This window comes from Euphorbia lathyris, chromosome 6, assembly GCF_963576675.1.
Source record: "Euphorbia lathyris chromosome 6, ddEupLath1.1, whole genome shotgun sequence".
Taxonomy (NCBI): Eukaryota; Viridiplantae; Streptophyta; class Magnoliopsida; order Malpighiales; family Euphorbiaceae; genus Euphorbia; species Euphorbia lathyris.
Window position 1 is genome coordinate 61,726,980 of NC_088915.1, and position 16,945 is coordinate 61,743,924.

Genomic DNA, 16,945 nt, shown 5'->3' on the forward strand with positions numbered 1-16,945 from the left:
TCCTTACCTTTTTTATTGTTAGCAGGTGTTAATTGGATATTTTAATGACTCTTGTGATTGGAGATTGATGGTTCTGTTTCCTTTTACATTGTGTTGATCATTTGGGGGTTTTCCATGTATTTTTCATTTAATCAACTTTTGCTATCTAAAACAAAATGTTACATTTGCTAAGTGAAAAGTAATTGTGTTGATTCTAGTTTGCTGGTTTTGGCAAAACGTGTTTTTGCTTCTGTCCGTCGAACTCGAAGTTGAAAAAGACTTATTTGAGTTTATTATCGATAACCCTCGAAATTAAAAGAACTTTGAGATGGCTACCAGGAGTTAGCTATTAAATACAATACAACAACAAAGTCTTAGTCCCGAAATGATTCGGAATCGGCTAACATAAACCATCATATATTTCATAAAATTTAGAAATTTACTTTCATCCGTTAAGTTTTTCCTACTTCAAATGTAATTGGAATCTACATAAAATGAGTGCTTACTTTTGTGTAAAATTTGTTACGTTTTTCTTTTGTGCTCTTTCAAAAATTGAAACATCAACGTGTTGAATTAATTGATATTAACTCATTTTTTATATCCTTGATACATTTTTATCTTCTTCACATTTCATTTTACCTTTCATCAATTATTAAATTTGCATTAATTTATTTATTTATTTCTTCTATTCTTTCATATTATATTAATGATTTGTTTAATTTAATAAATAAAAAAAATAATATTTTTTCTAATAAATAACAACTGAATGTCACATTAAGACATTTAAATTGTCAGAATTCATTTGAAACTCCGAATGAGGATTAGAGAATTAAATCTTAATAATAAATTGAATGAAATTAATGGTCATTATTGTATTAATTATCTAAAAGGCTTTAGTGGTTTCAATGGTTTTAATTGTCATTAATAGGAATTAATTCAGTAAGATTAATTATTCATTAAGAAACATCTTGTCTATCATTTTTAGCCTCTATTTAACCCATAATTCCAAAATTGAGAAACAAATTAACCCTTTTCTTTTAATATCTGGCAACTTTTACTCCAAGGGTACAAATCGTGAAGATTGAAGAATCTAGGGACCTATTTGGAGCTTTTCACGGATTGCATAATGTGAGTTGTGACAACATTTGCAGGGGAAGGGATGCCCTCTTTAACTATACCATTCTTTTACCTCTAACCTATTTTACCCCTTTAACTTTTATATTTTAAATTGTATGCATTGCCCTTTATGTAACCTTACACCCGAGTTTAGTATTTTCCCACCAATCTTATTCAAAGTGTGATAATTTTGATGTTAAGATTTGAAGTTTGTTGTATTTGTATTCCATTTTTTATACTTAAAGGATTAGTGAAAAAAAAAACCAAGAATGAAGAACTAATAATTGCTTTTATTGTCTCACATACTTACACCACTTGAACCAACATTAATATCATTGTAAATTTAAGGCTTAATACATCATTTGTACAAATGAGTTGTCCAAACAAAACTTGATTAGTCCCTGAACTTTTAAAGTGTCCAAAATTTTGACGAAGCTTTGGCCAAAATTAGAGAGCTACTGGTCTTTCCTCCGGAAATAGGGTCCTCCACGCCCTGCGCGCTAGCAGGCACGCCCCGCGTGTTCGATTGGATGCCTTTGCTCTTGCCTTCTCCCAATGGATCTCCCCGTGTCCCGTCTCTTGTCTCCGGATTCATGCTCGAGGACGAGATGCCCTCATCATTTATTCAAACTGTGATGGTTTTGATGTTAAGATTTGAAGTTTGTTGCATTTATGTTGTCTCACACACTTATACCACGTGAACCAACATTAATATCATTGTAAATTTAAGGGTTAATGCATCATTTGTACCTGAACTTGTTCAAAAAGCTTGATTGGCCCCTTAAACTTTCAAAGTGTCCCAATAGCCCCTTGAACTTGCATAAAATATTCAGTTAGCCCATTGAAATTACATAAAATGTAATCAATTGATAACTCGGTTGTAAAAAAGTAAATTAAATGTGGAAGATGTATTTCAAGCATTTTAGAATGTTATTACATAATTCAAAAATAAATTAAAAATGAAGTTATTACTTGTTCAACTATAAAACTTGTCTTCGCTAATATTAAAACCGTGTATCCCCGATCTTGGTCGTTTTACTTGTTTTAAGACGCGTGTCATACATCTTCCGTATTTACTTACTTTTTTTTGCAATCGAGTGATTAATTGATTACATTTAGCGCAAGTTCAGGGGGCTAATTGAATATTTTGTGCAAGTTGATGAGGCTATCGGGATACTTTGAAAGTTTAGGGAGCCAATCAAGCTTTTTAGACAAGTTCAGGAAGCAAAAGATGTATTAAGCCTAAATTTAATTACTTTAAATATACTTTTCTTCAAATGTGTACATTTGTATGTTCAAATCACAAAAGGTACAAGTATTTCTTCATTAACCAAATATAAAAATGTAGAGCATCTGTGGAAACAATTGTAAGATGAGTACAAAATGTTTTTTTTTAATTTTTATGTTAGGAAGTTTTTAAACCATTGAGCAGAGAGTTTTGGATATCGTTTTAATCCATCTTTATAATCCACAAAATTGATACCAAATCTTGAACTGAATCCTGAGCCCCATTCAAAATTGTCCAGTAATGACCACCCAAAATATCCCTTCACATTCACTCCTTCCCTGCATAAAATATTATTTGGATTAAATAAGGTTAAATAAAATTGGAAAGATAAGAGAAAAAAAATGGTTGTCATGTGACAGTAAATTATACACGTGCCACTTACCTGGTATGGTGAATTAACTAAATGTTAGAGTAAGTATTTCTAGAAACAAAAAAAATTGGCATGAAAATGTTTAAAGTGATTTTATTGATAAAAAAAATACATAAATGATCTTATTCAGATATTTTTTAAATATAAGTAGCAGTCACTAAATTATTATTAGTTATTTTTTAAAAATATATGTTGATATAGTAGGCAATGTGAAATGGACCGAGCATCATTTTAGCCCATTATTTCATGTTATTAGTTAGCCCATTCAGAACTCCAAAGTCACTTATTGCAGAAATTTAGGTTCCGAAACAATCAGATAGTGGCACGTATGTCCAAGCACAAACTCAAATGTCTATAAATAGTGTCAAGATAAAAAAGGCAGGTATACAATTCTGAATACCTGAATACTATTACATTCTCTCTAAGTTCTGTATTCTCCATACCGACTTAAGCATCAGAAAGGGTTTGCCGGTCTCCGACCCCCTATCTGACTGTTTTCTATCTTTCGGGTATTTGGAAGTAACATTCATACACTTTAAGGATAACCCGATATCATATGTCATTGTTATTTATTGAAAGAAAATAAATAATATATATAGAGCTAGAATTAAAAATAGATTAAGGGGGTGTTTGTTTACTCCATTTTTATTTGATGTTTGCCTTTCATTTAAAAGTAAGAACTTTAGGTGTTGTCTGCCTATTAATTATCAAAAATAGTATTTTTTTTTAAAAGCAGAAAATCTATGTTTTTTTTGGAAAAACATTTAACATCAAACAGTAAAAGTAAAAATCAAGTAAACCAAACAGATTGAAAGAGCTTACTTGATTGATTTTTGAAGAAAATAAAGGTGATGATAGAAGTAATCAACCCTCATTTTGTCATCCAAGGCTTCCTCTAATGGCAACGTGGCATTATTAACCTCATCAATACCTACAAATATTGAATTTTTTTTTAAGTTAGTATTCAATTAATGTTATATATTCTATATTAAAAAAATTAATATATTTTTTTGGAAGAAAAAGATTAATGTTTATATATAGCAAAATTGATGGATAAAATAAAAAATTAATTAGATCATAAATGAAAAATTAACAGTAATTACCATTTTCAGTGATGTAAATAAGTGGATTTTGGTATTTCTTTTTCACATACTGCAGAACCTTGTGAATCCCTTTTGGATAAACATTAATAAAACTTGAAGGATGTGCCTGCAACTCAGACAATATATAATTATTTCTCTATAGAACAAATCAAAACAAACTTATTTAAAGATAATAAATAGTGGAAAAATTGCAAATAATGTGTTAATATAATATAATATTTATTTAATATATAAACACACCTGTGGACCAATTAGGACACCATCACGCTCATCTGCTTGCATTCAATTAATAATTATTGCAAGAGGTTAATTAGATAAAAGGATAAAGTATATATTTACCCCTCACGTTGTTAAAGGAGTATAAATATATTTATAATATAAAAAATAGTAAAATTTACAAATTATCTTTTAAATAAACTTACTTGTCAAGTTAACAAGATTATCAGTCAAAACACTTTTGTTTGCGTTTCGAAATTGAGGTGCATAAATAGCGTAAGAAGCAGTATAATAATTGATTCCAATAAAATCAAAGGATCTTTTTACGAGCTTTGATTCATTTTTTGAGAATTTGGGTAATCGATCTCCGATATAAGATTGCATAACGTGGGGATAATTACCATGTGTTAATGGATCCATGAACCTGAATAATTATTTTGAACATCTACTTTAATTAATTCAATTAACAATAAAAATGTAAATTAATTGGATAAAAAAATTGGAAAAAGAAGAAGAGAAGCTATTAACACTTACCAGCCTAAAGTAAAATCAAGCGCCCTTTTTGCGGCATTTATATTATGCCTTGCATTGGAATAGGGCTCTGTCCAAGTTACTGCTAACGTAATTCCTATAATGCCCTTTTGGATTTCCTGGGTAATATATAAATTGGTTAATTTCATATATGATATAAATTTTGATAAAATTTTATTGTTTTTGTTATATAAATCTAGTTTATCGCAAAATAAATAAATAGATAATGAAATTTGAAATATATATGAATTGAGTCGTATGAGAATTAGTGAATCTTAGCAAGTGCTTGAAATAATAGAAAATTGACACTTAAATGAAATGACTTTAATATTATGAGACCATAGATGCACATGGAAGAAATTCTCCAATATTGCTAGTCAGTTTGTAGTTAGGACCAATATGGTGGATGTTAGGAAAGACCCCAAGAGAGGCAAACAACTTCAACATAGGTTCAAATTGGATCCTAAGGGTGGTATTTCCAATAAGTAAACATTCAATAGAAAATGCTATAATTGTAATAAGATGGGCCACAAGTCATCTGATTGTAAGCTGTCGAAAAGGTCAAACCAAATGAAGTGAATATTGTAAAAACCATCACATAAGACATGTTTGACATCGAATTGCGTGATGTGGTCTCAGAAGTCAACATGGTTGATTCCAACCCAAGAGAGTCGAGTGGTGGCTAGTTACCGGTGCCACCCGTCACGTTTGTTGTGACTAAGACTCCTTTGCTAAACGAACTCGTAAGACTAGTGAGAAGTTATTTATGGGAGATCATGTACCTCTAAGATCAAGGAGACCATACTTGTGATTAAATCAAGTACCAAAACAATGACATAGAAAGTTTGATGATATGATGCTGGTTAACGACTATCAAATAAACGAGTGTAACAAATGTATTTATGTCAAAACTACAAATGAATGATATATCATGATGTGCTTATATTTGATGACATACTCATTATAGGAAGTGATGACAAGTTGGAGAAGACTACCAATGACATGTTAAACACACAATTTGATATAAAAGATATGAGACTTGCTGATGTGATTACGGATTACACTATACGAGAGAACCTGCTATTTTAGAAGGATTATCTGATGCAAGTTAGATATCTCATATAAAATATTTCAAAGCTTGAGGGGATACATGTTTACTCTAGTAGAAGGAGCAGTGTCCTGGAAATCCTCAAGATAAACGATTATAACTAAATAAACTATGAAGTATGAGTTTATAGCCTTAGATAAAATCAGAGAAGAAGCTGAGTGGCTATGAAACTTCTTGGAGGATATTTTTATATGGCCAAAGTCTTTTTCCACAATTTGTATACATTGCGATAATCGCGTACCGATTAACAAAGCACACAACATGACATATACGGAAAAATCGACACATACGACGTCAACATAACGCACTTGATTCAATAGGTGTCATCTATATTGATTTTTCAGGATAAAAAATAATACCGCGAGTTCGTTAATGAAAGAGTTAAAAACTAACGATTGAAAAAAAAACATTTTAAAGAAGCATTTTAGGGTAACTTACACCAAAGGTACCTGAAATTATATCTCAGTTCACACTTTGCTACCTAGATTATATTTTGTCTATAAAATATACCCTAAGTATGGGTGACTGGATATTTAAGTACCTTTAAACGGTAGATGACCGATCAACGCGATTTTAAAAACTTTTACACAAATAATTGGGACTCAATATACATTTACTAATCTAAAAAGACTATACCATACTCTCGAATGAATTAAAAAAACGTTCTATTTCTCTCTCCTTTGGATCTCTCTCTCTTTTTGTTTCTCTCTTTTCTTGTCTCTCTCCTAAAATCTGTTTCTCTCTTTCTCATCGATGGCTACCGTTGATTTAGAATCCCATTTATGAAGCACCAAAATCAGGTGTCTGTTGACATAATTTTCTCCCTCAAATTTCCTACCTTTTGCTGTTTTATCTACTTTCTCTTACTCCTCTTCACTCCAATATTTGCAACTTCATCATTTCCATTCACTTAATTACTTGAATGATTCATTTGTTAAACTATGGAGGACTTAATTGAAAAATATCTATTTAATAGAGATTAATTTAAGAAATTATACAAACACTCAATTATTGATATACTAAGCACACACTTATTTTTGCTGGACACATACACTTTCTTTTTCTTTGTTTCACACCCTCAATTTGAATTTGCTCACACACCCATAACACCCATACCCACCTATTTATACTAACTCTAAATCAATTTCAACCATAAATTATGTCGGTTGACATATATGATTTCAACCACATAATTTTCTTTTTATATAAATATCTAAATGTCTACTTAATTCTAGATTCTTTTATTTGTCAAAGAAAACCTAGAAAATTCTACTTAAGTCGGTGATGATTTTTATATTATTATTAATACTCCCCTTCAGCACCGACTTTTAGTAGCTCGTATTTGCTTGTCATTCCAAGTTGCTGTCTGAATAGTTCAAATTTTGCACCGTTCAGTCCTTTCGTAAATATATCGGCAACTTGATCTTCGGTCTTCACATACAGTATCTTGATGTCTCCACGTAAGACTTTTTCTCGTACGAAATGATAATGCACCTCGACATGTTTCGTTCTGGCATGGAACATTGGATTTTCAGTCAAGTGTATCGCTGACTGATTGTCGCAGTATAGCTGTACCGAGTAATCTACTGGCTGATGAAGTTCTTTCATAAGCTGTATTAGCCACGTACATTCTTGAGCTGCCGTTGCTGCTACCATGTACTCTGCTTCGGTACTTGATAATGAAACCGTAGGCTGTCTCTTGCTGCACCAAGATATAGGTCCTGATCCAAGACTAAACACATAACCTGTAGTCGAACGCCTTGTATCATGATCTCCGGCATAATCAGCATCACAATATCCACTTACCTCACTCTTTCCTCTTTTCTTGTATAAGCTACCATAATCCATGGTACCTCGGACATATCGTAGAATTCTCCGAATAGCTTCTAAATGAGGCTTCTTCGGATTCTGCATAAATCGGCTTACCATACTTACTGCATATGATATGTCTGGCCTCGTCAGAGTGAGATAGACCAGGCTACCAACAAGTTGTCTGTGCATGGTAGCATCTTCCAAGTCCTTTCCTTCAGCGGAACATAGATTTGTGTGTACCTCTACTGGAGTTATAATAGGCTTACATTCGAGCATCCCAAACTTCTCCAAAAGATCCTTTGCATACTTATGCTGACACAAGAAAAGTCCTACCTTCGTGCGTTCAACTTCAAGACCAAGGAAATGATTTAACTCTCCCAATGATTTCATTTGAAATCGTACTGATAAGTTGCTCTAACTTGATTGATCTCAGCAACATCATCACCTGTAATGATCAGATCATCAACATAAACTAATACTATAGCCAACTTCTCACCTTGGACCTTCACGAACAAATTGGAATCAGCTGGTGCCATCATGTAGCCACTTTGAATCAGGAACTCTGCTATTTTCCCATACCATGCTCTTGGTGCTTGCTTCAATCCATACAATGCTTTCTTCAACTTGCATACATAGTTTGGTTGAGCCTTGCTCTCGAACCCTTGAGGTTGATCCATGTAAATTTTTCGATCCAATTCGCCATGTAAGAAAGCATTCTTCACATCCATCTGCCAGAGCTTCCAATCTTTACTAGCTGCAAGTGCTAGTAGAACACGCACTGTAGTGATCTTCGCAACTGGACTAAATGTCTCGTCATAGTCCAGACCATACTTTTGTGAGAATCCTCGAGCCACCAAGCGAGCTTTATATCTCTCAATTGAACCGTCAGGGCGCTGCTTTACTTTATAAACCCATTTGCAGGAAATAGGCTTCACATCTTTGGGTTTGGGAACTAAATCCCAAGTCTCGTTCTGCTTCAAGGCATCTATTTATTCTTGCATAGCCTTTCTCCACTCCTTAGTTGAGGATGCTTCTTCGTATGTCTCAGGTTCCTTAATTGATTCTTCAATCACTGCTGCATTAGCATACTTAGGATTTGGTCTCCTTTTTCTTGTTGACCTTCGCACCGGTGATTGTTGTTCTTCTGTTGATTTATCATCATTAACGATCTCCTCGAGTTGACTTGGCCTTTCTTCTTCAGGTGTTTGATGTACTCCTATACGCCATGGAGATTGAGCCTTTTCAGGTGACTTGCTCCCGAGGTTTTCTTCTACCGGTTCCACTTCTGGAATGATTTCTTCAGTCGCCTCGTCCCTTTCAAGTCTTTCCTGTAATTTCTCCTCGATTTCTTTTGAATCGGGTAGTACAACTTCATGAGGGGACCACCAGGATGAAGCTTCGTCAAACACCACATTTCTTGATTTATAACACCTTCCTGTTGTTGGGTCACAACACTTCCACCCCTTTCTTTGATTGTCATAACCCACTAAGATGCATCTTATAGCTTTCTTATCAAACTTACTGCGTAAATGATCAGGAACGAAAACATAACATACGCAGCCAAAAACTCGAAAGTGACTTACAGTCGGTTTGATCTTCCATATCTTCTCGAAGGGTGAAATGAATCCAAGTGGTGCTTGTGGTAGTTTGTTGATAACATCTGCAGCTGTCTTCATACACTCAGCCCAGAATCGAGGTGGAACGTTCTTCGCATGTAACATAGTTCTGCATATCTTTGCAAGGTGTCTATTTTTCCTTTCTGCTACCCCATTTTGTTATGGAGTATTAGGAAAAGTCAACTGTCGTCGAATCTTGCAATCTTGTAAGTATCTTGAGAACTCGTGCGAAGTATACTCTCCTCCATTGTCAGTGCAAAGGCATTGGATCTTCCTATCAAGTTCTTTCTCGACCTTCTCCTTGAACTCTTAGAACTTGCTAAATGCTTCTGATTTGTTTTTCATAAAGTACACCCACACGTACCTTGAAAAATCATCAATAAATGTTATCATATATTGATGACCACTAACTGATGGTTGCTTCACACGACCAGATACATCAGAGTGCACCAACTCGAGCGGCTCCTTTGCTCGATACTGAGAATCTTCATACGGCAACTGGTGTGCTTTCCCGAACTAGCATCCGACACATACTATGTCATCTCGAACATCAAGTTGTGGAAGTCCATTGAGCATCGACTTTTTCATCATCACCTTCAACTTATGATAGCTCACATGTCCCAAGCGTGCATGCCACAGATCGGCTGTCTCGTTCTTTCTGGCTTTTTCTACATAGGCTGTTTGTGCTGACATAACGTAGATAGACTCAAGTTTTCTTCCCTCCATAAATGGTGTGCTTGTCGGCTTCAGACTTCGATACACCTTCACGTCGTTCGGACCAAATACCATGTAGTTGCCTGAGGATGTCAACTGCGACACTGATATCAAGTTCTTTGTCATCCTAGTTACATGGAATACATTCTCCAATTGCACTTCCTTAGAGTTGTATCGAGGCACAACCATCGTCTTCCCAACATATGTGATTGGTAGTTTTGAGTTGTTCGCGGTGACAACAACTCGCTCCCCTTTATACTCTGTCATGCTTGATAATTTTTCCTTATCTCCGGTCATATGATTAGAGCACCCAGAGTCCACTATCCAATCATTATGATAATTGATAAATTTATTACTTACAGTGGTAAGTGCTAGCTCATCATGTGCATCTGCTTTGGAGGGCATGACTGTGTCATATGTCATTGGCTGTATAATTGCACACGAAGCCTCGAAGTCCCAATCTTCTTCTTTTTCATCTTGAGCATGTGTGGATGTTGCAGCATTTCCTTCTGCTTTCTTGTATCTGCAGTCTCGAGCATAGTGGCCTCTTTTGCCACAATTATAACATTGGTCGTTCTTGTGTCGATGTGTCTTCTCGTGTTTGCTTGTGGTTGCGGTGAGCTCCCCCTTGTTGCCAACTCCCTCCTTGTTGCCTTTTCTGACATCCTTGTTTGAATCTTTCGCCATTTCTCGATCTCGTCATTTTTGGATCCTTGCTCTTTTTATTGCTAAAAAGGGCTTTATCTTCATCATTAACTGAGACTTTAGACATTTGCTTGTCTAGAGCCTCTTGATTAGCCAAGGTATTTTCTAATTCATTTAAACTTGGCTCTTTAGCCCATCCACGGGTTGCCGTAACAAGCGCGTTAAATTTGGGACGCAACCTATGGACTATTATTCTTCTCATTCTTGTTTCAGTAATTTTATTTTCAGGATCCAATTTTGAAATTTCTTTACATAAAGTTTTAACTTTAGTAAAGTATTGACTCACCGTCATGTCGTTTTGCGAGATCGACAGTAACTCGTTCTCGAGTTGTTGGAGCTTGGCATCGTTCGTTCTTGCAAATGATCCAGCAAGAGTATCCCATGCTTCTTTGGGGTTTTTAGTATCCTTGATGCGTTGCAACAAATCGTCCTCCACCGAAATTGATAAAGCACACATAGCTTTACCACACTTGACCTTCCATTTCTTAAGGTCATTTTGTTCCGTCGGAGGCGCTGTTTCGTTTCCTCCAACAGTCTCCCACAAATCTTGACCGAGCAGATAAAATTGCATACGAGCACTCCAAGTACTATAATTATTATTATTGAGTTTTTCCAGAGTGCTTACCGAGGTAGACATGTCTGCCATCACGACTTGGTTATCTCCTCTAATTAACCAATTAACACCGACCAATAATTTTTACAGTCCCGGACTGTGCGCTAAAAATACCTCGTACCACCATGATCCCGGATCGCGAACTTTCGAAACACTCGACTCCCGGTCCCTGACCGCCTGCTTGCACTCGACCACGAACCGGTCCCTGACCGCCCGCTCTGATACCACTTGTTAAACTATGGAGGACTTAATTGAAAAATATCTATTTAATAGAGATTAATTTAAGAAATTGTACAAACACTCAATTATTGATATACTAAGCACACACTTATTTTTGCTGGACACATACACTTTCTTTTTCTTTATTTCACACCCTCAATTTGCTCACACACCCATAACACCCATACCCACCTATTTATACCAACTCTAAATCAATTTCAACCATAAATTATGTCGGTTGACATATATGATTTCAACCACACAATTTTCTTTTTATATAAATATCTAAATGTCTACTTAATTCTAGATTCTTTTATTTGTCAAAGAAAACCTAGAAAATTCTACTTAAGTCGGTGATGATTTTTATATTATTATTAATATCATTCAGTATATCAACATACTCCCCCTAGCAGAGCACACCATTTCCCTTCAATTATTTCAGAAGTCTTGCAAAACTAATTTCGATATATTGAAATTGGATAAGTTTCTGATTTGTCTTAAAGAATCCCAACAATTCAATGTTGTTCATCCTTCCTCGTCGTCTCCTTCTTCCTCAGCAACTTCTTTTCCTTTCTTCCAGCTTGGAAAGTTAAGTAATAAAGAGATTAGTCGGATTAGTCTGATTCATCCGCAACAGCAGGATTTCAATTCCATAGATCCCCAATCTCTACTACAACAACAAATCATAGAAACTACACTCGAAGATTTTCTAATTTCCATTGGAGTTATCAATGCCGCTAGTGTTCAAAATGGTACAATCAATTTTAATCCCTCTCCTCGTAATCTGATTTTGTTTTGGTTGAAATCGTTTAGCTAGAGTTTGTACATAAGATATGTTTTTTATTTTACAGCCACATGTTTATCACAAAGTTGTTGAATACAAAACTTAACAGATTCATATTCTTCCCACATTTTACAGATAAACCGATTTGAGGAGAGAGACAGAAAGAGATAGAAACAGAGAGACACGAAGAGAACGAGAGACAAATTCAAAGGTGAGAGAAATATTGATGGGTTCATACTTGCACCTAATAAACATACCATGTTTAATTAAAAATGGGCTAAATTGGGCTAATTAAATGTATAAAATGAGGACTAAAAAGCCTTTTGTGTAGATCTTAAATGACAAGACGAAACAATTGTCATGCAGCCTATTTTGTAGGAGAAAAGTTGAAAGAGACTCGTCGAACTGATGGGTAAAAGCGAGAAGCGTTGAGGACGGCAGAACATGGAGGCAGTAGCAGGGATGGGCCAAGCAACATGATGAAAAATTTCGGACCTTGAGTTTTCAAGTGTCCAAAATCAACACCAATTTATGAAGAACAATTTCACTTTTTCTGGACAATCTACTTTTGTAATAATCTTTTTATATTATGTACCTTTTTTATATTTTGTACCTTTCCTTCTTATTTATAGCCTACAAGTAGGAGGAAGAAAAGAGGTACCTTTTTAGATCATTTTGGAGAGCCAAAGCTTTGTCTCTTAGAGGAGAATTCTCTGATATTTTAATTTAATCCATTGATGATGAGTTATTGCATATCTTGTGGCCGTTCACTCTGTACTATGAGTGAGTAGTCGATTGAATGAGCTAAGCCAGCTAAGGGCTGGAGCTGTAAGTTTTCTTAGCTTATTTATGAATGAATGTGGTTTATACCTTGGGTGTTTAACGATGCTTTTCATGTATGTTTCATTAACTGCTATCTAAATGTTTATGAATGATGGGAGACTTTTTTCATACTTACGTATCTATCATTGAACATGTAAAATCAGCAATAGAAATATAATGGACATTGGCCACATCATATTATATTCATGAATAAATAGTCAAAAGTTATACTGCAAGCTCCCTGTTCATGCTAGGCTTAGCTTGTTCCACCTTTTTATCGTTATAAATCATTGTTTTCTGAACGAATTTTCTGAATATCTGTTACTTTTAGATTACTCCAATAAAATCATATATGAACCCCATTTCTAACTAAAAGAAAGAAGTTACTGTTACTACGAATACCCTGTTCTATAAGGTTTTTCTGCTAAAATTATTCATCAATTCCTGAGGAGAACGATACTCTACTTACTGAGATATTACTTGTACCTAGTGCACTTGCTAGAGTCTACTACGAATACCCTGTTCTATAAGGTTTTTCTGCTAAAATTATTCATCAATTCCTGAGGAGAACGATACTCTACTTACTGAGATATTACTTGTACCTAGTGCACTTGCTAGAGTCTACTTTTAGAACAACAAGTATAATATTTTTTTTTTTAATTCATTTAAGGGTATGGTAGTCTTTTTAGATTAATAAGTGTATCATGAGTCCCAATTATTTGTATAAAACTAGTCAAACAGTTGTTGACCAGTCACTTACCGGATAAATGCACTTAAATATCTAGTCATCAATATTTTGAGTATATTTTTAGGATAAAATATAATCCAAATATAAAAAACCTGAGTATAATTCAGATACTTTAGTGTAATTTACTTAAATATTTTGGATTTTCACATATGCAACAGTTTTGAAACGTTGCATTTAATGGTTCTTCTATTGTTTTTATTTTATCTTCTTGAAAGCGGAAGGCACATGATATTTTTTTTTGAAGTATATATTTTTCTTACTATTTCTTCATTAAAACAAAGTTCAATTAAGAACAAACTCAATATAACTCTTGTTCTATGTGATAACTTCTACACACTGTTCGAATTCGTCTACGTTTTTGTTGTATCCTAACAGATATATAATTTTAGCTTAAAAAACCTCATATAATCATAGTTCAAATTACTCTGTCCGATTTTCGATTCGTCTAAAGGTTAAAGGAAATTAATTTCATTTGATTTTTTATAATTTTAAATTTATAATATTTTCTTTTTTTATTGCTGTTATTCCTATTTCGTCGTCTTTTCAGATTAACATATCTAATAACATTAATATGTACGATTTTAATTAATCAATAACTTAATTAACATATCAATAACTTAATCAATAAATATTAAAAGAAATCAAGCCCTCAAATTTTTTTTTGAAGAATGAATTATAAAGTGGTAAATTATTGTGAACTTACTTGATATGTGGTCTTATAAAGTTGCACAACAGCAGCATGAGCAATAAGTTGATAATGTGAAACTAAATACGGTTCGGTTCCAGAATCTCCACCACTGCAATTCATATTCATCCAAGTAGAACATCGCCCTGGTGGCGAAACACCTAACGCATAACCAGCATAACTGAAAATTGACGGTTCATTTAACGTAATCCAGTTTTTAACTCGGTCCCCAAATTCCTTGAAACATGTATCCGCAAAGTCTCTAAAATCATCCCTATAAAATCAACACATAAATATAATTAATTAACAAGTCTTTTTAAGATTTTGATCTGAAATTTCAATAAAAAAATTTAAATGATTCACATATATAATTAATTTAGTGTTGCTAACATACACAATGTGAGGACTTAAAAAGCCACCATACTCATCTTCTAAAGCTTGTGGAAGATCGAAATGAAATAAGGTGACGAAGGGTTCTATACCTGTTTGAAACAAAATTAAATACAAACCCATCTTTCAATTTCATTTGATTGAAGCAAACTAAAATAAAGAAATGAATTTGAAAAAAAAATATGTTTTTATTAATAATTAAAGGGATAAGGTCTAAATTTGATCAATGTTTAACGGAGATATTATATCCATAACTTAGAACTTTGAGCGTTTTCTGACGACTAGTGAATGCTCAAACCCCTAAAGTACTCCTAGATATGTCCGGACTATATGAGTTGGGTTAATTTTGTTTGCCTCTTTGCAAGCCAAAACAAAGCCATTTTGGCTTGTGCTAAGCCGAAAAAGAACATAATAGCCCAAATTTTGTTAGGCAATACCCTGCGGATAAAGAAGAAAGATGACGGGAGCAGCATAATCAAATCTTAATCACCCCCTATAAGAGGTGGTTTTAATTAGTGACGCTCCGTGTTTCATGCATTTGCTCTGTGTTAGATTAGAGTCTTAGGGGGTGTTTGTTTACATACTTTTCACCTTCTGTTTTTCTTTTCATTTTAAAAGGTAGAGTTTTAAGTGTTTGATTAGACACAGGCCCTTATCATAAAATTTTTTATATGAATTCAAAGTAGCTTTATATACCATTACTTTTACATCGAAAAATGCTCCAAATTGAAATTGCTAAGAGCAAAATTTTACTATTTAATATGTTAACATATATATTTAAACTTTCACAAAAACATTAGTGGAAAATTTCAAACCAACTCCCACAATTTTTTATAATAAAAAACAGCATAGTTCTAACCGTTTGCTAGAAGCTCATTGATGAGATTATTATAGTAATTGACTCCTGCCTTGTTAACACCAGCACTAAGCTTTCCATCTGAAAATCATAATTTACAATGATAAGAAATTTGAATTTTTTTTCAAAAGAAGAAAAAAATTGAAATTAAACAAATAATTAAGGGATTTAATTGGAGATTTATTAACTAAAAAATGAAAAAAAAAAAATATTATATCTCACTTGGCAAAATCCGAGGCCACGAAATTGAAAATCTGTAAGCACTGAAGCCCATTTCTTTCATAATATGTACATCTTCCTGTAACATATACAATTTTCTAAATTAAATGGAAAGAAAAATAATGAATAATGTTAATTTTATTAATTTTTAAAATAAGTTTTGTTAATATATTATATTAATATACCTTATAACGATGATACGAATCAACAGCCACATCTCCATTGCTGTGATCTTTAATTTTCTCTGTAAATTTTAAAATTGAAATATATATTATTTTATTTAATCATTCTATTGTCACAAATTTAAAAAAGCTTATAATAAAGGCATATACCTGGAAATTTATGAGTGAAAATATCCCATGAGCTTGGTCCTTTACCTTCTTCATTTACTGCACCTTCATACTGAGTAGTAAAATATTATGCTCTAAACAAACAAAAGTATTTTTTTTTTTTTTTAAGAATACGATCCCTCAATTCGAGGCTGATGATAAAATTAGTTACCTGATAAGATGAGGATGCTGTCCCGAAAAGGAAATTCGCTGGAAAATTGCTCCGGTTGAAGGAGGAAATCTTATAGGTGGATGTAATTGTAGTAGCTATAGTTGTATGCAATTTAAGGTACAAAATTAGGATTCCTAAGGGGAGGGAAAATTGGTATGGAATTGCCATTGTAGATGGATGATTTAAGTGACCCAAATTTAGGTGTTTTTGAAGGGAATCATGGCTTATTAATTCTTAATTCTGGCAACACAAAATTTAAACATACATTAAAAAAAATACCATATACTACATGACAGATAGCTAATTAATATTAGGAAAAAGTTAAATAAATAAATAAATAAATTCATGTTGTTAACATTGTTAGACTTGAATGATATAAAACATGTTAACTTTGATGAGGTGACACATTGATTTATTAACTTTATTAATTTGACATCATAGAATATTCCATTTTATGATGAGAAAATTTGACTGCATAATATTATTTATTTTATATGCATTTAAAATTTATATTTTTAAAATTATTATTTCAAATTGATAAAATACAATT

At 33.3% G+C, this 16,945-nt stretch overlaps 1 protein-coding gene and 1 long non-coding RNA gene across 2 annotated transcripts; one reads left to right on the forward strand and one right to left on the reverse strand.

The window, feature by feature from the left end:
- Positions 1–2,368: 2,368 nt before the first annotated feature.
- On the reverse strand, positions 2,369–16,563 carry LOC136233711 (beta-glucosidase 12-like). The gene is made up of 13 exons (XM_066023420.1): positions 16,396–16,563; positions 16,227–16,296; positions 16,080–16,138; positions 15,898–15,973; positions 15,679–15,756; positions 14,824–14,911; positions 14,448–14,703; positions 4,607–4,722; positions 4,279–4,496; positions 4,097–4,128; positions 3,857–3,962; positions 3,576–3,684; positions 2,369–2,661 (listed from the first exon to the last, which is right to left on the reverse strand). Exons 1-13 carry the CDS (start codon positions 16,561–16,563, stop codon positions 2,496–2,498), a joined length of 1,542 nt encoding a protein of 513 aa, XP_065879492.1. The 3' UTR covers positions 2,369–2,495.
- LOC136234260 (uncharacterized) lies at positions 11,701–12,786 on the forward strand. The gene is made up of 3 exons (XR_010691165.1): positions 11,701–12,142; positions 12,310–12,385; positions 12,541–12,786. It is a non-coding gene; the product is annotated as an uncharacterized lncRNA (long non-coding RNA).
- Positions 16,564–16,945: the final 382 nt, after the last annotated feature.

Coding starts and splice junctions, on each gene's coding strand:
- LOC136233711 (XM_066023420.1), bottom strand. CDS start 16,563: ATGGCAATTCCATACCAATTTTCCCTCCCCTTAGGAATCCTAATTTTG. Junction 16,297..16,395: donor CAGCATCCTCATCTTATCAG/GTAACTAATTTT, acceptor TTTACTACTCAG/TATGAAGGTGCAGTAAATGA. Junction 3,963..4,096: donor GTGTCCTAATTGGTCCACAG/GTGTGTTTATAT, acceptor TCTGAGTTGCAG/GCACATCCTTCAAGTTTTAT.